This window comes from Poecilia formosa, unplaced genomic scaffold (assembly GCF_000485575.1).
Source record: "Poecilia formosa unplaced genomic scaffold, Poecilia_formosa-5.1.2 Scaffold18, whole genome shotgun sequence".
Lineage (NCBI taxonomy): Eukaryota > Metazoa > Chordata > Actinopteri > Cyprinodontiformes > Poeciliidae > Poecilia > Poecilia formosa.
Window position 1 is genome coordinate 1,633,899 of NW_006799957.1, and position 23,434 is coordinate 1,657,332.

The following is a 23,434-nucleotide window of genomic DNA, read 5'->3' on the forward strand; positions in this document are numbered from 1 at the left end:
TATCTATCTATCTATCTATCTATCTATCTATCTATCTATCTATCTATCTATCTATCTATCTATCTATCTATCTATCTATCTATCTATCTATCTCATCTAGTTAGTTGAGTTTTATCAGGAAACGCATCAACAATTAGAAGAGAATATTTTCTGAATTTTCCAGACATTTAAAGTATGAATTTAAACTGAGAAAAATCGCCTTTCCTGGATCAATATTTTTAAATCATGATTTACAAAACATTTTCAATTCAATACAAGTCAATACCTATTGTTGCCACTAGATGTCACAAGATATCTTACAAACAACTTTATGATTTATTTTTAGAAAAAATGTTTGTGTAGTTTAAGTAACTCTCTTGCTATCGAAATAATAAGCTTATCTCCAAACTAATTACAGTTTAGATATTCCCTCTTCTTATGATATATTAATATTTTAATACGACTATATTCACAAACTTCCAAAGCTAAAAGTTTAATTTTTTACAAACGTGCAGCATTGTGTAAGGTGAACTAATATTTTTCAAGTTCTGGAGCTATTATATAAAGTTGCAAAGTTTTTATATATTTTTTTTTGTAACTTTTCGTCCTTGTTTACATTGTAGGTGTCACTTGAATTACAGAGAAATCCTTCAATGGAAAAAGAAGAAAAAACAACTGCTATCTGCCTTTCTAAGTAAATTTTGCGGTTGGCTTCTGTTTTTGTTTTTTTTTTCTTGTTGACGGTTGGTAAAACACACACTGTTATTTCCCTCAGTCATTTTTGCCCTCTAATTATCACTGCATAATCTTGTGCACTATGAGAAAATCTTTGATCCCGTGCCACTTAAATGAATTTTAATGTAAGCAGTCGTATGAAATGATAATAATTACCCCTCACCATAGAGGCACATTTTAACTGGGAATGCATTCTGCATGCATGTTGTAGCTTGTTAGCACATTGGCATTTTACAATGGTGTAAACTGCTCCCATCATCCAAGACATCACATCAAGACTGACTTCACACTAAATATACTATTTTTTACTCATATTTCCTCTTAGCTCCTTTGAAGCTTGATCAACACAAGAGGAAACAAGTTCACTCTTACTTTCTAACCTCAGCGCAAGAGGTGTTTTTTTTTTATTTTTTTATTTTTTACCTGCCTCATTTAGCTCAAAACCACCTTGTCTTGGCAGATCTTCACTGCAATCACTCACCACTGGAGGAAAATGGTAAATATGATACATTTTTTAAAAACCTGTTGGATTGTGTGAAAGACAGTTACAGAAGAAAATGTCAGTAAGGACATTCATGAGAAAAGAAAGGACTGCGAAATTAAAACAGCTCTTCAAACAATATGTGGTTGTTTTTTCATGTACCACAAACTCGTGCAAATTACCCACAGGTGGAGTTCAAATTTAGTTTCTGTCTTAGTTTGTGTTCTGTCTGAATCATGAAATTTGCCTTTATTCAAGAAGTAGATTATTGGGACATTAGTTCATTTGAAGTACACATTTGCATAACTGTTTTAAAATCACACGCATGATAATAATTTGATTGTGATGTGTTAAAATATTAAGTATGACCTTATTTTTAAAACGGAGTCCAAACTATAACTTCACGAGGCATGCTGAACATGCCTCATTTTATCTCAGTTTTGTGTCGGAGTTCCCATAGTGTTACTCCATTGCAAAGTCATGAATAACTGACGTGAAATAAATCAAAAATTTTTGCAAATTAGATTTAGAAAAGTATTACATATGTAAATATACAGATGTTATCTCATAACCGTAAAGTCCAGTGCAGCCAAACATGTTCAGGAGTCACCTAATTAGTAGCCAGAGGCTATCTGTGTTTATGTTGGAATATAAATTTAGAAGTTCAGTAAATAACTGAATAAAAACAGGAATGCACCTGAGGAAACGTTGTAGAGAAATTTAGAAGAGTTTGAACAATGTGGCTCTCTTCCAGTCATCATCTGAAAATCTAATAAATATACCGCAAATCTACAAAAGACATGAATGTTCACTGTGTCACAACCGTCAGCAATACTATTGTCAAGTTTGGATTTTATAGAGAAGTGATAAAAAGACTGTTATTGCTTAAAAGAAAAATATTGATTTTTTTTCTCCCTTTCTGCAGTTGTAGAGTTTTAACTACCAGCATTTTCTTTATCCTTTTCCCCTCCTATCTTCATATCTCATTTCCATTTTAACTATTTTTCCCACCTATCTCCTTTTGTGTTTTCCTCTTTCTTTTCCATTTTTATGCCCATCTAATGAACCACAAGTGTAAACATACAATCAGGGCTACAAGAAAATTGTTTATATCAAGGCATATTCATATGAAAGAATGGCCCGATGAAGATCCAGATCCAAATAAATGTATGTAAGCTTTTCATTTAATCTGACTGTACCTGGCATATTTTGGAAAGAAATGGGCAAGATTTCCATGTTCAAAGCTGGTAGAGGCGTACGCTCCAAGGATCGCAACGGACTGCACAGAGAGGTGATCCATCAAAGTATGGACTCAGCAGGGATGAATACAAATACACACCGCACTTTTCAGAATTTTATTTGTAAACATTTTAGAAAAGGTTTCCTTTCACTCCACATTTACTTTGTGCCTGTTATATAAAATCATCCTATAAAATACACAAACATTTGTGGCAATAATATAGGAAAATGTGAACATCTTATTTTCAAGGATGCAAGGCACTCCACTTGACGTCATGGTTACTACCCACTTCATTTAACATCTGTAATAGTTGCATTAGGATGTTTTCATGTTAGCAATGAGACAGTGAATTGATAATAATTGGTTTTCAGCACGTTGTGCCTCAAACATCAGCAACCTAAAATGCAATCTATATAAAGCTACATGAACCAGAGCTGACAAGATAAACCATGAAGCGCCTCAGCAGTGCCGTTAGAGAAAATGTCACTCTTATCACGGAGGAAGACAAAAACAAAATTGGCCTTATCATCTCCACCACATAAAGTTTTAAGAATTGCACTTGTGCATCCAAATTCATCAAAACTGCTGAAGTGTCCTTCCCTATACTTCCCAGAGGAGATATAGAAGCCTGCTGTGGCTTAACAGGTCCAGCATCACAAGATGTGGTGTGGATGACTGAAACAGAAGTCATAACAAGCGTAGGTGTAGGAGAGGGGCGACTGCAAGGAGCTTGTTTGTTAAAGCATAGGTGTGGCGCTGTGATATCTGAATTTAATCATGGAACCATCACCAGGCAGACCATGCAAACAACAAGGCAGTTTGTTTATTGTAATCTGTGTTTGCTTGATTCTGCAGCAGGAAAAATAAAAATAAAAAGCATCAGACGCAATATTTTCTCTCATCCTCATTGCTTCTGCAGAGGAAGGCACGTTTATCAGTGCATGTGTCCAAAGTCGCTTTTCATCTTGGGTTTAATTGTTCAAGTGCATTGTTAGATATAGTTCTGTTTTATTGTCATAAGACTCCTTCTCATCTTCCCAGTCTCCTGAAGCCTCATACTGGGTGAACAAACTGGTAGACCAGTCTCTGAGACACGTCAGGCTTGCGGATGATTCCCTTTTTGTAGTACTGCCGAATGGAGCGGCTCAGCTTGTCATAATTCATAGCAGGCCGGTTCTTCCTGAGTCCCCACAGTCGCGCCACATGAGCCGAGTCTTCGATTTTAAAAATACCTGCAGGGAGAAACAGGAATCTTTAAAAACAAAGCAAAGCAAAAAGCACACATTGCAACAAGTACAAAACAGAGTGTGAATACATTTTTGTACTTCAGTCACAAGTCAAACACATGAGCTTAGAAAGAAAAGTACTGCAAGTTTTTCCAACCGCTGACCTGTAGTTTGTGGTCTTTTTTTTAAATTAAATAAATAATAATTAAATAAAATAAATTGGAGAAAAAATACAAGTTATATAATTGGAAACTAATCGTACATTTTATTTTACTTATGTAAGCAAAAAATAATTCTTATCCAGAATTTGCAGTTCCAGAAAAACGGCAATGAATAAAATGAAGTAAATAAAATAAAAATGAAACAAAATGAACAAAATGTGCAGAGTTGGAGAATTTAGCTGGCCAAACTTAGCAAATGTTTAATATTTATACTTGTCTATCCTGCATATTCTGGTAGAATGCAACTCACTGCTGAAAGAGGTTTTTTTTTTGTTTGTTTGTTTCATGGAGTTTGGGAAATAATTAATAAATTCACAACAATAACTATCTCTCTAAGTGTTCTAAGCAACCACATGACAAATATCAGTAAATGGATCTTAAACTTTGTGTCATACTGTCACTTTTCTCACCTCCTGCAGCAGCTGACTGTGCTGCAAGGCTAACACTAGTTTTACTAAAGCAGGAACAACAGATGAAGAGTCCTCTCTAACCAAGTTGATTTTATTTCTCTCCTCTATAACATGTCTTCTGCAAAACACCTTTTTGTTCCACTCATGAAAAAACTTCTTTCTTTTGAGTTAAATTACAGTATTTTTATGAACCACAAGTGGATCCGCCAGCACTGAAACCTCACTACTTTTTGCATTCCTATTTGTCATACTACCTTAAAATACATTTAGTAAAATGGCAGGAGATGCTGCACCTTTTTCTTTATTGAGCCAGCGTATGCAGCGACCATAGTTGTGAGGTTTGAGCAGCAGCTCTCGGAGGAACTGCCACAGATGAATCGGTTGACCCGAACAGGATGAATCTGCCTCGGACCAAAGCTCCTGACAGCCTGCATAACAAAACACAGGCATGTCCTCCTTTAGGCTGTTCATATCAACCAACTAAAATCTCACAAAGACATTTATTATTTGAAGCACACATAATGTAATAATTAAAATTGTGAACTTATAAATGGTGAAGTAGATTGGTTATGTGAAGAGAGGGGGAAAACGTGCGCTTTAGATTTATTGAGCCTCCTTTTGTTTGTGCTAATGCAGCTTTCGTAAAGGCTAGGTAATGTCCTTAAGTACAAGAAAAAGCAGGAGGAAATCAGTCTCACCTGTAGCTTTGGTATCTACAGCTGAGCACCTCTCTTTCATCCAGGCAGCTGGAGATAAAGGTGACAGACAATCAGTTAGAAGAAATTTGCTCATTTCTTTTTGTGGTTTGTTAAATAAATGAAGACGTCATATACCTGACTTCCATATATCCAGGTGAGCGTACAGCGTGTCTCCGCACAGTGGGGAACGCTGCCGAAACTCCTCTTCGCTCATGGCACACAGGTCCTTCCCTGTCAGCTCCTGGAAGGCCTTTCCTGCATGGGGCAACCTGTACAGGTGCTCAGTCCACAGCATCCACTTTTGGACATTCCCCATGTTCCACTCTGTAGGGTCTGTAATGAAACAGAAGAAATTCAAGCAACCTGTTCAGAATAATCACAACATGTGCAACAACTGGCTTACGCAAAGCCATTTTCAAGTGTATGTTCTCCGAATGTTGTCAGGCATAACTCAAAGTACATACAAGTTATTATCTTTTTTTATGTCGCTGCAGTCCTAATCAGGTGAACAGATGACTGGGGATCACGTAGGTATATAACAGCCAGAAGCAATACAATGCAAAAAAAACGCTTCCTTTGTTTGCTTTCCAAGCAGCCGAGACCTCGCCCTTAAGACTGTGTACACGGCTGCTGCCAGGAGAGAATCATCACTGTCACAATTCAGGGAAACTTGTTCAAAAGGTCAGGATTAAACAGATCCTGGAGCAGGCAAACATAAGTTTGCGTCAGTAAGGATATGATTGGGAACAGCTGTCATCTTAGCTGGGCTATTTACACAAAAACTTGTTGATTTTGGGAGTAAGATTGGTTCTCCGACTTAGCAATTCTTTTATCTGGCAAAATGAAATGCTCATTTCATTTTGCCAGTTAGATGCATTAATGTTCTTCAAAATGATGAAGTGCAGCAACAGGTGTGGTGCTGGTGAACAGCCTACCTGAGGTGATGTTGAGCAGTTTGCAGGCTGTTTCGATGTCCTTCAGCACCTCTCCTACGACCATGCTCTGTACCTGCTCCAGAGAACGGTCCTCCATCTGACCCTCAAGCCCAGGAGAGAGTCCATGCTCCTGGCTATCAATGACAGGGCATTGCTCTGGCTCCTCTCGGCTATCCATGCGGCTCATGGGTACAGCTAGTGCAGTGGACCCCTCCGAAACTTTCACCACCCAGGCGGCATCTTCAGTGAGGAGCATGTCGTAGCAGGAGAGGTAGAGGCCCGCTCCACGCTCCAGAGCTTCTATGTTGGGTTTGATGTCAACTGTGTCCCAGGGGTCTTCAGAGCATCTGGTTCGCTCGTGGAAGACGAGTGAATCCTCTGTCATCCCAATCCGGGACACGAAGTCAGAGCTCTCTGGTAAGCCGCTCGGTGGAGTCGACATCTGAGGAGAAAGACAGAGAGAAAATCTGAAAGTCATGCAAGCATCTGAATGACCTGGAAGATGCCAGAAAAAGGATCAACGTAAATACACCACTAACACCTGAACCTTGTGGGAGCTTACCTTGTCAAATTATGTCTTATTCTTATTCCTCCAAGTGCTAAAGTACCAACTATCCTCCCAGAAACACCATCCTGTGTTACACAAGGAGTTGATTTGAGACTGGGTAGTTCTTCCTTTATAGCTTTCCCAAAGTCAAAATGAGATTCTCAGGAGATAAACCTCAAGGGAGAGTAAAAGGACACCCACCCCTGGCAGGCATGAGGCAAAATGGATTTGACTGAGTCTCTTATTTGTGGGTCAGTGGCCCAGAATGGTTCTCATCTTGGGGGTGGATGACTTGTATTGAGACCTGAGGTAGCCCTGCTGCCACTTTCAGGCTTTCAAGGTACCGTCTTGGCGGCCCTCTGTCTCCAGAGTCAGCTGGAGATTTTAATCAAAAAGATAATAAAGAGAAGAACATGAACAAAATGTGCCCAAAACCATGTGTCCACAAAAAAAAAGAAAAAGAAAAGAAAAAAAATCGTTTTCAAGTGAAAACCCTTATTGATGGGTGTGGGGTTCTTCCGAACAGGAGATCATCATCCAAAGTGAACATTTGCCTACGTATCCTGCGACAAAAGTGTAATCTCGCATATGGCACCAATAATTTCTACCTGCCACATCTGGCATATGGGAAGTCACACTACCGCCACACACCAGGTTATCAGTGATTGTGTCTGAGGTGGCAGTAAAGGAAGTGTGTCTCCACTGAGCACATGTTCAGTGGAGTAATGGCTTGATTCAGTGGAGGGTAAACAATTAAAGTCTCATAAAGTTTGCATAACAATAAATTGTACTTTTTAGGCCATATGCAACTTTAAAGCTAAGCTCTGACTAAATTCAATAGGATTTATTCAGGTTATGAGCCAAATTTTAGATTTGATTTCTTTTCTATCCAAAGTTTATATCTTCTTTTCCAAACCTCTCCAAAGTTGAATTATATTATCATTCTCATATTTTGTGAAGACTCCTCTATCAGCCCTTACTCCCTCAAATAAAAGGTCCTCCTCCTTGCTCTTCCTTTTATCTCCAAACTTTTGGTAAACGCCAGCCCATCCTCCACTTTTCTCCATCAGGAGTGAGATTAAACGCCTCTGGTGTCCCAGCTTGCTGCTGCGTGTCAACTCTGCTGTGCAACAGCTTGCGCTAAACCCATTAGCGAAGCAAATTTAGCCATATTACCTTCTTCCAAAAGGAAGAGAGGACACAGGAAAAAGATACAAGCTCACACCCCCTGTTGAGAGAGGGATTAAGCCTCTGACTGATCTCTAAATGAGTTTGGTCAAGACGCTGATATTCATTTCAGGAGCTTTAGAGCTTGCTCCATTTACTCCGCAAAGAAAAGAACTCCTTCCTGGGAAGCTGATGTGTTTTCACCATGATTGGTTTCATTTTCTTTTCTACAATCTCGAATGATATTTATTGCAAAAATACCCTCTGTTTTCATTGGAATGAAAAAAAAATTGCCAGAAGGAATATTTTTTGAGGCCAAAAAGTAAATACTTGTGTTCTGCTTCCTCCTGAATTGAATGCAATTGCAGACCTGTGAAACCATTTGAGCTTAAAATTAACCAGTAATCTCCCATGACTGATGTGAGAAAATGTGGCAAAATGTTCAAATTAAAGTTAATAAGTCGACATTATACAACCCAAAAAGTATGGGCTTTGTTTAAAATTAATACTCAGAGGTGAGTAAGAACAAAAAAGGCCACAAATGTCATCTGAAATTCTTTATCTAATGGTGAAAATCATGTTGGCAGAGAGCTCTGCTGGTGTCATTTGAGTCTGGAGTTAAAGGAGTGTGAACAGCCAGGCGTGACTGTTTGCAGTGTGAGTGTTAAAGGGAGATCTCTCTCTTTTTTTGTTTTCCTTTCCTTGTTATTGTTTCTCATGGGATCTTTGGGCTAACTAAGGAAGTTATTCAGCAAAGAACAGGATTGAAGGAAGGAGCAGCATATGGCTTCATGTGATTATTTACTGGATGAACCTCTGTTGGTTAGATTCGCTCATTTAGATCCTTTTTATGGCAATGCTAATAAAAGCAGGTGCTCAGCTCACACTGTAAATTACATTCAGACGTAACATGGGTCTGTTTATGGATATTTGCTTATTTTATGAATCAGAGGTAGAAGCCCATTTTCCATTATCTGCAGAGCCTGTTCTGTATATCATGTTCAGACCATCACAAAGCTCCTTTTCTTTTCTTTTCAGCAGGATTGTCATTACTAGCCCCTATGTGGGTTGTCTTAACTGGCATTGGGGGATGATGGTACACAGGATGAATCATTCCTGCAGTCAGGTGCACAGGCATCGGGCCAATATCCTTGGAAACTGAACTTCTGCAAAGACATTTTTTTCTGCTAGTCCTAATTAATTCTGTCAGAGAATTGTATTTGTTCTAAATGGCTGAGATAAGCCTTCAAACCTCCATTGGTAGATGAGCAAAAAAAAAACATGTCACCTGGAAAGATGGATGAGGGAGCGGAAGTTATATGACCCAAGCCCCTGAAGCCTGATCCGAATGGTTCATTTTCATGGTTACTGAGGATATTTATCTTTATCAGCATCTACATCAGAATGGGATTTTAAGAGCTATACATGCTGTCACCTGTTCTTTTGTTTTTTATGTGGTGTAACTGTGGCCTGATCTCTTATTTATACCTGCTGGTGTTGTAGATTCGATTTTGGCCACAACTTCCCATTCCTGGTTAATACAAAGCGTTTTTTTTTTCCCCCAAGTAAATCATTTGCTGTTACGCTAAATTCACATGCAAGTGAAATGAAATTATCCCTGCAGTCGTGGTTCTTTTTCCATTTTGTTCTTCTAAAAGGAAAAGATCAAGACAAATGTCGGACAAGAATTTAAACTGAAAAAAAGCCCTAGAAGTATTTTCACTTTAATAAAATCTCTTTAGAGAAAAATAGCGTCTTAGTTGGGTTGCCACTGTCCAGCAAGAAAGAAATATTATTAGAAATGAATAGCACTGCTGAGAGCAGATTGTGGATGATTTTAGGTTTCAGATATAATAGTTACTCCCTTAAATGATGAGTTATTTATAATTTATCAGTGCACAGACATCCCACTCGTTTTTATAAAACACAACTTTCTCAAACCACAGCAAAAATCTGCAACTTCAAAATAAATAAAAATTACATGGGGGAAATTTCCCCCATAAAAATGCAACTAATGTTCTCTTCTCAGATTTAAAACATTTGATCAAGATAAAATTAAATTATACTTTTATAGTTGTAACATTGAAACTGTTTGGCTGCAAAATCGCTCTTGAGCAGCCAGCCATCTTTACTTCTGATGATGATGGCACTGCAATCCCAACCTGGTGATTACATCAGACTAATAAAAAAAATTAACACAGAAATGTGAGCCTAATGAACAGTAGGCTTAATATCTGCTTAAAGGTTATTTTTCAAAAGGTATGTTTGAACTGATAAAAGAGCCTTGTTCAAATGCATATTCTGATTTATTGAATATGCAACGTATCAGCAATTATTGGAATGAGGTGAAATTTTCAATGTAGGAATCAACAAGTTCATTTTGTAAAGCATTGATGCAACTGTACTAATACAGTTTAAATCTTTAAATGCCGTTATAATTGTATAAAATGACATGGATTTCTGTTGAAAGAGTTTAATATAATTCACATTTAAAGGTTTATTGTCGTTTCTATGCCTGTTCAATTGTGCAGCAATCTCCTTCTGGTTTCTAAATAAAGATGAAATGATGATATCATTTTAACTCCAGACAAAGAGCTGCACAGTTGTTCCCTTTTAAATTGCAATATTAAAGAGACGAATCACAAAGACAAACATAAAATATTTAGGATCTAAGTTTAAGTGGTGTCTTCTTACCTCTGCAAAGATGGTCTGATGGAGAAAGCTTCCCTGCAGATGCGGTTCTCTGCCTGTGAACGAAGGTGAAGCAGGCAGTCCACAGTCTGTTTTTTCCTTGATGACTGATGCTGAGCCCCAGGCTGAGGCCTGGGATCCCCCTTGTCAGCTTTTTTCTGGCACAATTTCACTGAACCTAAAAGACACAGCCTAAAGCACAACAGCAAACTAAACCTCAAGTGAAAGCACCTGCTGGGGGTGTGTACAAAGTGAAAGGGAGAGAGGACAAGTGACTGGGTGACTGAGTGCAAAGGAATTCCAGCACCATTGACTGCAATTTATATTTATAAGGCCGTTGTGTTTACTTACGCACACAACCCAGAGCATGTGTGTGCGTGTGTGTCTTCATGTTCGTGTGTATCCAGGCAAGCACAGAGTTTCCTTCCAAATTAATAGTTGACTTCAGAGCTTGAGTGAGAAAATTGAAAGTGCCACTTTAAGTGTTACAGACAAATGCCTCATTGTAGTCATGCTCAGTTGATAAGTACATTTAGATTTATTTCCAAACTTTTCCTTTTTGTTGTATTTCTGGCCTTGACATTTTGTTTTGCTTTAAAATGTCTTTTGAATTAGTTCATCTATTAGTTAGTTACTATTCACTTGTAAAATGCATATTTTGGTGACCATAAGAATGGAGAGTAATGGCAACTTGGTGTACCTGATCTAAATGTTATAATTGTCTGCATTAAACTTGGTGTGGCTGATGCAATTATTCAAATTGTATGCATTAAAATTGTGCTTTTATTTTGAATTTGCACTTGCATGAGAGTTTTCAACTTGTTCTTTGTCTCATTTTATGCAAATCTCATTGCATTGCTCACTGCCTGGATCGAACCGTAGGGTGCCTTTTAAAAATATGTATCACCCCTGAACTTTTTCACATTTTGTCATATTCCAACCTCAAACTAAAAAATATAGGATTTTATGGACCAGACAAACACAAAGTAGCACAGTTAGCTAACTTTACACATCTACAGAAATGTTAGCCTTTTATTTTTGGTAAAATAAATCAAGCTCAGTCAGACCAATCGCACAGCAGTTTCACATTTCTAATACATATATTTACTTTCATTCAAGCCATTTTGTTTTCATTTGACCTCTTTATCTTTAATGTTGTCTCACTAGAAGGTGACTCTCTACCTCTTCTGCAGCCTCAAACAACATTTCTTCCAGGATTTCCCTGTATTCAGCCCTAATCTTCCCATCAACTCTGAACAACTTCCTTGTCGCTGGTAAACAAAGGTACCCCCACAGCATAATGCAGCCACTATGTCCCTCCCTCGGGTACTGTATGTTCAGAGCAATATGCAGCTTATGTATTTCTTTCTGCCACAGAGCAATTTGCAAGTAAACTAAAAAGTTAAATTTTGATCTCTTCTGTGGTGAACTTCTTCTTCTGTTGTGAACATCCTCTTCCACATCTTTGCTTCTATATGACTTGTGGCAAATTGCTATGGTCAGACTTTTATTTGTAAATAATTTTAAAATAATGCATCATTTTTCTTTAACTGATTTTCCAAATAAGTTTCTAAATCTTCTCAAAGATGTTCCATAATTCTGAATCTGCCTAATTTTAGGCTATATTTCTGATCTGTATTCAAATTTTCCAAGATATCCTTTGTTCAGCTTTCGTAAAACTTGGCGTATTACCAAAAGCACGATGAGATGACACTGACCTGTTTCTGTTTCAATTCAAACTCAACTCAGAAATACTTTATTGATCCCAAAGGAAAATTAAATAACTTAAGTTGGGCATCAGTTGATATGACTTGTATGAAGCAATAGTGAAATTGTGCTAAAACAAGCCCCTTGATATTAACAACACAGCCTGGCCTAACCTGTTCCTGGAACTCTTTTGTAATTTGATATGTATCTTCAATGTTCTCCTTTTGCTGTCTTGTGTTTTGGAACTAATCCAGATGTCGGCCTATCTTTAGATGATGGAAGGACTCTGGAGCTGTTTGTCTAATTTTACTGCTTTGCTATCTCTGTCTTTGCATGCAGAATATTAGAATTAGTACTTTAGCAGTTGTATCACTTTTTTTATATCGTGGTTGTTCATGAAGCCACAGCTTCAACATGTCCGAACATCTCCACCATGTCTTACTTTACCGCTTTGTTTTTAATTCAAATGTTTTGCTCACACAATTATGCAAATTGTAAAGCTTTATTTGCATACATTGTTGACTTAAATGAAATGTTAGGTATTTTTAAAGTAGTCATTAGTGGTCAAAGTCCTATCTGATGCAGAAAGAAAAATCTCAGTTTGCACATACAGGGAAAATAAAACTAACCTAAGAACCAAATGAATAATCTATTCTGTGTCTTCCTGTTTTATTTTTATTCCTATTAATATCAGCAGTCAGCGTTCTCTCACACAGGCCTGACAGCAGCGGCACATGGGCTCCTGGGCTAACATCGGCATGCCTTGATTTAGTTTTGAAAAAATGATTCTAATATGGCTTAAAATGGTTGTTGGTGTTGTTTCCTTCCATTCTTTTATTATGATCTTTGAGCCAGAATATAACAGGTTTCATATTTAGTCTTGTATGTAACAGCGTTGCTTTGAACAGTGCATTTATATTTTATTCCATCTGCATATACATGATCATCTGAATAAATTGGTTTATTAAAAAGCTTTTCATAAATGTTGCTTCTTTCAAAACGTTAAAACAACATGTCAAACTTCTGTAATTGATTCTACAGAATCAATAAAAAAGTTTGGAAATACAGAAATGAGGTCCAAATATAAAGCATTCATTTGTACTGCAAAATATATGTACATACGTGTTAGAACTATCTTGCATAAATTGCTGCAGAAGTGCTATGGTACAGTCACTAAAACCCAGGTGTGAGTATTTCTGCCAGTGTGAGCAGGTGCCAATTCCAGCTGGAAAATGAAATCCGCATTTTCATAAGGTTCTCACCACATGGAAGCAAGAGCCTCTTGTTTCCACCTTTTTATACTGATAAGAATGTGAATGAGACTGAGACACATGTGAAATAGTGATTGTGTAGTCAGACTAAAAATATGTTGCATTTTTATTGTTGCTGTTTGAAGCTGAAAGAAGCACACACAAAAAACCCTTCACACAACTGTTCAGTGTTTTTATTTCATTTACCTGGCAGATTTCTTCCCTAAGGTTCTGTTTCTGTCACTCACCAAGGCTAGTTTGAATAACAGATCTTTAAAAATACTAGTACTATAGGATGTTTAATTTAAAAAAAATCTTCCAGCCTAGTCATCCATTTATTTTTTTTCCCCACTGAGATAATCCATAATGAATGAAGCATCACATACTCAGCTTTAAGTTCAGTCAACCAGAAAAAGTCAAAACACTGTGGAGGGTTTGTGGGATTTTATCTGACTCATACAGATATAATGGATCATCGTTGTAGGCCTTATGTGAGGTTTAAAAGATTATACACAAGTGTGAACTCAAGGACAATTTTCATAGGTGATCTTGGAAATTGAATGTGTCTTTAGCTAGATTTTAACTCTTATGGAGCTGTCCAACACATCGTTATTAGTTACCAATTAGTTTTTGTAAATGCATGGCAAAGTCAGCAGCACAGCTTTTTCTTCTTTTAATTATTATTTAAAAATGCAATTAGTCAAACTATATTCTTAAATATTTAAACATTTTACATAGAAGAGACAAAACGCTGATCAGTTGTCTGAGTCTGGCAGATTAATAAGGACCTTTATTTTAAAGAACACAAAAGATTCTTTAAAATAATGAGTCTAGAAAAATATTATCCAAACAGCAAACTCTTAATATGCATGAGAAATAAAAGCACAACAATGTCCATTTGACACAGAACAAAGCAGACCTGTCAGGTTCAATCAAAAAATGATTACAGATATCAAACTTAACATTATGACCACTGACAGGTGAAGTGAATAACACTGGTTATCTCTTCATCATGCATTATGGCACCTGTCTGTGGTATGTATTAAGTAGTGAATGGTGAAGTAAATAGGATATAATTATGTTTTGAAAGTAGGAAAAATGGGCATGTTTAAGGGTCTGAGGAAGTTTGGCAAGGGCCAAAATATGTTGGTAAGACAACTTTGATTTCTGATCTGCGGTGGTCAGTTATCTAAAATGTCACAGAAAGCATAACAATTCATCCTTGAATCATGTGTTGTGGATGGAGAACCTAAAAACAGCAAAGTGGAGAAAAGAATCATGTCTCAATGTTTACTGAAAGAAACAGCTGTGAAGGAAACATGAAGGAACACCACAAACCATCGAGAAACAGGAAGAAAATTGGAGAACAGGCAACAAAACTGTCAAGTCGGACAAAAACGGATCTGGAAATGAGTAACTGAAAACTGGAGACTTAAAAACTGAGGAGGTTATTAATGAATGTAAAAAATGGCGAGTGATAATTAATGGATTGCATCTGTGGAAGAAGACATGGAGCTGAAGAGAACTGAGGAGACTGGCTGGGGAAAGACTCCAAATGGACATACATGGAACATAACTAAACATAAATGAATGAGGAAACAGAGCCAAATATCCAAAAACTAGGATAAGTCTAAACATAGGAAACAGAACACGCAATTCAAAGTCAACTAAATTCAAAGTCATGGGACAACAGCAACTTGCAAATATAATAAATAACACAAACTGATCAGTTTTTTAAAAAGAAAAACAAATCTTTGAAGTTCTTTACCTGATTTGATTCACTGCTGATTTGTTTTCCAGAACCTTTCCATACTTGGCCAGCACGTATTAATATGAGAATAAGATATATGTTTAAAGAAAACTGACTTGTTGAATTTTATTGTGATTCCGTGACCTCACTGAAATTTTTATATCGACTTCCACAAAAAACAAAGGGCCTCTATTTGTTCATTTCCAATTTGTTAGACATGAAAAATTATGTGAAAAAAGTTTTAGAAGTAACTGTTAAAATTTCTGAGCATAATTCTTTGACATGGGCTTTAAACATCATTGTTCATCTGCAGCACAATAAACTAAATCAATCTGTTAAACTTTGCCTGTTCGTGGTTTAAGTGATTAGATTTCATTCTGGATTAGGAGGGAACAACTGAATAAAAGTTTGAATTCTCGCTGAACCGTGACATCTGAGTTCCAGTTACCGTTAATCATGTGGTACCAGGAAATGACAGGTGTTTTGCCTCATTGAACTTTGTTTTTCACTGTGTGCATTTAAACAAAGTAACTGTGTTTCAGCTGTACAGGTGATTTCATGAAGAGCAGATAGAAACAATGAGACACAACATGACTATCTCTGCAGATTAGTCTCTGCCATGTAAGCATAAACAGTAGAATATTTATTTTTCATGAATGGATGCAATTTAATCAGTGTTCGATCTCTTTAGGAGATAAGTTTTGTGAAATTTATAATCACTCTATCTCTTGTAGTTAACATGTTTTTTTTTTCCTGACAAACATATGTCACATGTATGTTTATTGCATAATATATTTAGCTCTCAATAGATACAATTAATTTTCATTTTCAGTGAAGATGACATCACCAGCACCCAGGAACAGAGTCTTAAGAGGAGGAATGTTAGAGAATGTAACATTTAGCTGGTTTGCTTTTCCTCTTTTTTTTAGTTTTGTTTAATTTTCACAAAAACTAGCGAGATTATCAGTGTCTGATTTTCTGACAACAGTTCAGCATCCTTAAAATACTTTTGAAGTTCACATTTTTTTGCTGTTTCCATAGGACTACAAATTAAAAATATGCAAAATATATGTATTGACAACAAAACATCTAGTTGAAAACAGCTACAAAATGTGCAACCTGTGACAGACTTGTCAGAAAAATATTTTGGGAAAAGTCACTGAATTATATAGTTATATGTCCACATATAAAACAAATCATTTTTACATCTGAAACACAAGGGAAAACCTTTCTACATGTTAAATATGTGGTACTTTTCACATATAAAAGGTTTTCTTGCAGATCTATAGAGAAAGATGAAGCTTCAGTTTCTGAAGACTCAAAGTCAAACATATTTTACTGTTTCAGTAAGCAAGAATGGCCCAAAATACCTTCTGACACAGATACAGAGTTTTATTTACAAAATATAAAGTCATGCTGGGTTTAAGAGTCAAAAACCTTTATTAAAAAAAAAAACATATTTTAAGCTACTTTCTAAAGCCCAACTCTGGATATTTGATCCAATATTCATTTCATTCTTACATTTCCTTGTGTGTGTGTTGTGTATTGATACTGATACTTTATGGCTATTATTTAACTGTTGCTAAATAATACAGTGATTCTAGTCTTTAGAATGTTTTATGAATAAATTTGACTTTACTTTACCTGCAATGCATGAAAACCACGTTTGCTGAGCAAATATAATAATAAAAATGTTGCTCAACAGGCATAAAGTGAAATAAAAAATATTTTTTTGGAACAATGGCATTTTAAAAAGAATGAAAAAAATGTTTTTCCAAATATTTCTTTCTTGCAAACAATCCTTCACTAATATTGTTCAAGCATTATAGAACTGATGTTTTTCAAATCTTACCTGGGAGCAAACATCTTAAAAATTATTGCCTTTTTAAAGTTTCTCCACATAGGTCTTTGTTTTATTATTAAACTGATTGCTGTCAGTGTGAGTTTAATGTTCGTCACAGCTGGGATTAAATGTGAGAGGGTGTGCACAAACTGTGTCAAGACTTTGCAGTCATCAGAGTGTTTGTGGACACACCAAATCAAACTGAGGGATGACAGACTCCTTTCTTCAGAGAATTCAATTTGAAGTCAGACAGAAATGTGTGCATTTTTATGGAGAACCCTGCCATACTGCATTATTTTTGCTCATTCAAATATGGCAGAAGTGAACATTACACAAGATACATTTGCAGTATAGGACACCTCTCAATCAAAAATATATCTAAAAAGAAAGTTCCAATTTTTACTTGAAGAAAATGTTCTGTTTGCTTGTGGCTTCTCCTGACATTTATTTCTTGAACTTCATTTGCATGGCAGTTTCTTTGTGTAACCTCATTGACATTTTCCCTGGCTTTGGAACAACATTCACACAGTTGAGAGGCAATGTGCTAAAAGATGCCAAATACCAAGTCACAATTGGTCTACAGTCAGCTTGATATGAGTAATGGTTGCGCAGGTGTCCCTACTGTAAACAGGTCTCAGTGACCCACCTAAGCTGTCTTAGCAGTGTCAATAAAAACTTTTTGGTTGACCTCAGTGTGATCTTTGTTGGGTGCCGAGTTTACTTTTGTCAAATATGCAGTCGGTTATCATCTCATAGTGGTCATGACACCTTTTCCAACGGTTATCTATCTCAACAATACACATAAATTACTTTTAATTCAGAAATATGTGAACTGGCAATTTTAAAATGTGTGTTGGATCACATTAAGTACCTATGCAAGACGCAGCAGTGAATGCGCATGAGAAAGAAAAACAGATGCACTTAGGTTTGGGAAATTTTAAAAAACTGTTAATCAGTGATGAAATCCTCTGAAAAATGCTGGCAGTATAGCAATTAAAAGAAACATTTTCTTCTCAAGTTTCTTCATAGGTAAATTTTTCTGGTGATCTAATATAACAGTCAGGCAGCGTGCCAAAAGCACAGTGCAGCTTGTTAAACAGTGTTATGTTGCAGAGGCATGCCTGATCCTGCAGATGTGCAAAAGAAAGAAATGATTTCAGGTTAAAAGATGAAAATTTATGGGGTGAATGAAATTTTGAAGTAGAAAGCATGGTTAGTTGCAGAAAATGGTGCAAAAAGTTCAATGTTTCATCACTGGTGTGGTCTGGGCGTTGGCACACATAAAACTTCACCTGACAAAGTGAGAAAACACATTTTCCTTTAGGCAATAGTCAAAGTTAATTAATATATTCTTAAAGTGATACATGAAAGGAGCGAATACCTTTGAATATCAGGATACCAAGTGTGGTATTATAAGTAAATTAAATATGAATTGAGCCAAAGCATAGAGGTGGTAGCCTATAAGCCACTGCTTCTGGTAGCAATCAAAAATCAAATATGATATAATTTGGCAGCTGGATAAATAAACTCACATCAGACTCAAGGAAACAAGACAAGTTTCATGGTTAACAGTTACTACATAGTTACTACAAAATTGGCAGTTAATAAAAAAATAAAAAACAGCTCGAAGAAATAATTAATGGGGCAAATATCGGATCTAAAAAATAAGAGTTTTTCCAACTTCAGCTAGGAAGACTGGGTCAGAATAGGCCAATAGACTGGAAGAGTTAGAGGAAACAGAATTTTGCAAATGTATAAATGTTGGACCTCCAAAGTGAAAACACCACACCAATAAAAACAAAATATGAATCAAGCTCCAAACAATTAGTAGGCATATAAGGATTAATAATGAACAATTACAGACAGAAATATTATCCTGTGTGTTTTGTTATTTGCTCATCAAGAATACCTCACATGAAAACTTATTGATTACTATTTAATTGATAGGACACGTCAAATAGTTATTTAAACTATTGTTTAAACTAAGCACTTTGAATTGCCTTGTTGCTGAAAATGTGTGCTATATAAATAAAATTACCTTAACTAAAATGACCTTAAATCCCATTCATTTTTATTTCCTTATTTGACTTTAGAATTTTCCAGTGGCTTTTTTATGTCAATATAAGCTTCTTATTTCCTGTCGCTTGGGTTTGGAGGCCTTCTCAAACCCTTGATACGCATTTCCTTATAAGCTTATCACGTCTGTTTGTTCAGTTGCACCTGGTGCTGTTGACACCTTCATTTTAAAATGTATTCAGTCTCACGTAACTTAATCGGTTGAAGGTTTCCATTATGAAAGACAACACCGAGTATAAGAACAGCCTGCCAAAATGCAAATGTTTTAGTCACAAAAGTTGCTGTGAACTTGCCAGTTGTTAAATTGTGTCTGTTTGTTTATTCAGGTCTGCCTGCCTGCTTCCACTGTGACACTTTTTTTTTTTAAAATGTGGGGACAATGTTCACCGAGGAAATGATTGCAGCAGCTAAATAAATACAACTGAAACAGCAAATAATGTGATTTTACTGATACTGTAATCTCCCAATCAAAGTGGAAACAGGTGTTTTCATAACATCCCTCATAGAGCTGAAGATGTTTCAGATGATACACCTGAGGTGTCAATTCCTTTCTCTTACGCTGTACATAAGAGAAAGGAATTAAAAAGTGAAATCTTAATTTTGTGTGCATCGCTACACATATGGAAGACATATTAGTTGTCAGACATCACTAAGAAGATTTCTGGGATTGAGAGGTTACACAAACTTGTCCAATGACCCCCAAGCACCTAATTCAAGACATATTGCGCTTGGAGGCTCAGAGGCTCAAGCATCATAGTGTCAAGCCCATTTATCACTTTCCAATGATCATGGATTGGTCTGAATACATGCTCTTGAAATAGGAGTTCCAACAATACATCGACCCTACACATACCAATAAACAAGCAGCATCTTGGTTCCCCACACACAATACTGTGACCAAAACCGATCCCTGGATCTGTCCATGATCAAAACCCATTGGTTGCTGGAGCAAATCCTGTAAGTCAGGCAGAGGAACCGTTTGGCTAAAAGAGTTAATAATAATAATAATAATAATAATAATAATAATAATAATAATAATAATAATAATAATAACACATCAAATGTATATAGTTGTTTTTAAAACACTCAAAGAATAAAATACCATTGTGGTACTATAAAATATCACAAGTCTGTACATGGAGGTACTTCTGATTCTACTCAAAACATAAAACCATTTCACTTTTTTTTTAAATTGATGTCAACTTTTGGAGAAAAAAAAAGTTTACTTCCCAAATTTCATCAGAATGTTGTAGAATATGTTTTGGTTTTTTTTGCTGTTTTAATCTAAGGAAATGATTATCCACTGTTTGTTCACCTTATGAGCTCTTTGTGCTCTGAACCAGTCACAAAAAAGGCTGGCACATGTTGCTTGTCGTTTATGATGCCTTTAGTGATCTCCACCCAGACAAATACAATCTCTAATCTAGACGCACTGATACTTCCAAAGACACAAGGTTCTCTGGTTACCAGATGGTGCATTAAAACATGACCACTTCCTGTCTACAATTCTGACTACACAATTACATTTTATTATAGATAATTACTTAAACTGGTATTGAAAATTTATCATGCTTGACAGGGAAGGAAACTTTGAGTACAAATCCTGTTAGGAGGTGATCAGAGTTTCTGGTTAAAGGGACAACAAACAGAAATTTGTCGTAATTTATGCTTTTCTTGTGGAAAGTTTTTTTTTTTTTTAACTGAGCATAGTTAAGATGGCTTGCAACATTTATGCTTGCATTTTAGCATGGTTATAAAAAATGTTATTAGTAAAGGCCTCTGCAGCAGAAGTTGAATAATTTCTTATTTGAATAAAACCCATTTTGTCCATCTCTAACTCCTCTATTCCCTTAATTCCTTCACTCAAACTTCCTGAACCCCTCAGGCTAAACTCCATTTCGACATGACAGGCATGATGGGCAGTTATCAAACATGTGACTGTTGACACAAGCACGGTGGGAGACGAGATATACGATAGGAGGTTTGGCAGAATTCACACTGGGACAAAAGTCAATATTTGCCTTCAGTTGCCCTGTCACTTATGTATGCACAAGCCCCATTCAAGCTCCAGTCAAGTGCCTCAATGCACCCGGCAGGCACACAAAAAACACACAGATGACAGGGTGCTGGTGTTACTGTATGCCCCTCTGGTTTCTTCCAGTATCATAGTTATCTGGATGCAAACACAGGAGTGAACTTATTTAATTCTTGTGAAGAAATAAGCAACAAAACAAGTGCTTTCTTTGGGCTACAGGTGAGTTGAAGTTTCAATGGAAAACTTACCAAGCAGGACTAAAGTAAATAATCACTGAATAAACAAGGCAACTTGAATGACTGGCATTGTGTTTTATTTTCTGCAAACTCTTCTTTGGAACTGAATATGTGTGTGTGTGAAGTATATTATTCTGCTGACACTGGAGGGATTTAGATATGGTTCACTACAGATGCAGACCAGGTAGAGAGATAATTAGATTTTCAACAAGCTGGTATGTCTGGAGCAGGCACAAGAGCGCCTACGTGTAAGGCTGTCGCAATAAGCAATTCATCAATTAATCATATAAATAATTAAAATGAGCTCAATTATTTCCATTGTGATAATTAATATTTGTTTGAAGGGAAATTTCGTTTACCGACACATCATAATTCATTATATTTATGGTTTCATTTGTATGCGTTTTTTTAATTTCCTTTTTATTTATTGTTTGTTATGTTTTATTTTGGAAATGTAAAATATCTTCCAGTCCCAATGTTAAAATTTCTTTTCAAAATGAAAGTGTATTGGTACTTGAGAGGGTGAACTTGGATCATTATGGCATTATCAATATATTACTTGAAACCAAACAACAATATTATTGTTTACTGCAACAATTATTGGAGTAATTTATTACACAGGAAACTGTATCATACAGGAAACTGTGTTGCTCAACTTGAAGTTGAGCAATAAGTAGTCTTAACTGGCTTCTGGAACAGTCAAGCAAAACATGTTAAAGTCACATAATTTCTTATTTGATTTTAAATATCAAAACTCACCACACATGCAACCCACACTCTATGCACTGTGGGTAATGCTGAGTAATGCATCAACAGTATTACTGTCAACCAATAGCCCTTCCACTATGTTTCTGTTGACAGCATAGATACATTCTTTATTACCGTTCAGCACATGCCATCATCTCCTTCACAAGCAAATAATTTACTGCCTATTGACGGCCTGCACAAGAACCACCCCAAGGCATACATGATAAATGGGTGCAAGGTCCAAAGAGCAATTAAACTTTCACAGTTTCAATTGTTCATGAAACAATGTCCTCAAAAACCTCTATATTTTCATCATTATTCTAGTTACTTTAAGATGATTTTATTCACAGCACATATCTAACTAGTAACTCGGTTCAGCCTCCAGGAGAACTAAACAAACCAACGCAGAAAAAGCCTTTAGTTACGACTGAACATCCCCTTTCTATTCACTTATTTTTCTATCTCTGGATGGATCTACTTCATTTCCCCTCTTTTGACTCAGTTTTGCAAAGAAATATCTCTTTATGCAATAACAATAAATTGGACAATTTTGGTTTTGTTTGGCATCCCAGATATCAGTGTCACATCATCTCTGCTCCTTAAACGTGTTTTCACTTGTTTCTATTGTCCACCAATGGTATGCATTTAGCTTTGTTGTGCAAATACGTTTTGTTTGTTTTTTTTGTACTTTTTTTTTAACTGTGTAGCTTTTGCAATTTCACTGTACATGACTAAATTGCATCAGCCTGCTGCAGCACAACAGAAGAAAAAATGTTCTTGGGATGTTTGGGGAATTTATAGTCTCACAAAAAGTGAAGAACTGCTAAAAAATGTGAATAAAAACCTAAAGGTGCCGTTACAGAGTGCTAAAACAGAACACTGAGAGCATTTCTTCATATTACAAAGAGACATTTCATAACGTCAGTGCTGGCATGTTATATTTTAATATGTCTGCTCCAAACTGGGTTGCGGTTTCTTTTCAACTGATCAAGCTCCAGTTACATTCACTATTAGAATGTCAGTCAGGATTGTAGTATTAATTAGTGATAAGGTTCCTGAAATTGATGGACTTTTCAATTGTATTCTAGTTTATTGAATGGGTCTGTATGCCAAGGAACTATTTGTAAACCTACACTGCCTTTCCAGTAGGTGGCAGATGTTAATGTTCACTGTGAATGCTAATCATAAAAGAGGTTAATCTTTAAAGTTTGAAATTATCTATGGACATTTTACACAACTATAGAAAAAGACCACTTAGTCATTGTTTTAGTGTTAATTTAATCATAAAAATGCTTACTTATAGATACAGAAAAAAAAAAAAAAAAAAAAACTTTAACAACTTCATCTCGACATAAATGTGCTATTTCAGGTCTAAGTAAACTCTCAACACATCCGCTCACCATGCCACCCATCTCAAGTCCATACATAGTCACAAAAATGAAACTAAAGAATAAATCCAG

At 36.2% G+C, this 23,434-nt stretch overlaps 1 protein-coding gene across 2 annotated transcripts; it reads right to left on the reverse strand.

Moving 5' to 3' along the window:
- Window positions 1–3,431: 3,431 nt before the first annotated feature.
- Window positions 3,432–10,691, reverse strand: spdef (SAM pointed domain containing ets transcription factor). 2 transcript variants are annotated; one of them, XM_007546942.2, is made up of 6 exons: window positions 10,334–10,691; window positions 5,926–6,367; window positions 5,126–5,323; window positions 4,991–5,038; window positions 4,586–4,720; window positions 3,432–3,667 (listed from the first exon to the last, which is right to left on the reverse strand). In XM_007546942.2, the coding sequence occupies exons 2-6, from the start codon at window positions 6,365–6,367 to the stop codon at window positions 3,489–3,491; spliced, it is 1,002 nt and encodes a 333-aa protein (XP_007547004.1). In that variant the 5' UTR covers window positions 10,334–10,691; the 3' UTR covers window positions 3,432–3,488. The 2 variants fall into 2 exon arrangements, with proteins under 2 accessions (XP_007547004.1, XP_016524388.1); XM_016668902.1 differs by lacking the exon at window positions 10,334–10,691 and adding an exon at window positions 6,488–6,718.
- Window positions 10,692–23,434: the final 12,743 nt, after the last annotated feature.

Bases quoted from the DNA above. Each gene is read 5' to 3' on its own strand.
- spdef (XM_007546942.2), bottom strand. From the start codon at position 6,367: ATGTCGACTCCACCGAGCGGCTTACCAGAGAGCTCTGACTTCGTGTCC. The intron at 5,324-5,925 runs GTAGGCTGTTCA...GTTTCATTACAG, and splicing joins ACTGCTCAACATCACCTCAG to ACCCTACAGAGTGGAACATG. The intron at 3,668-4,585 runs GTGCAGCATCTC...TTCTCCCTGCAG, and splicing joins CTGGCTCAATAAAGAAAAAG to GTATTTTTAAAATCGAAGAC.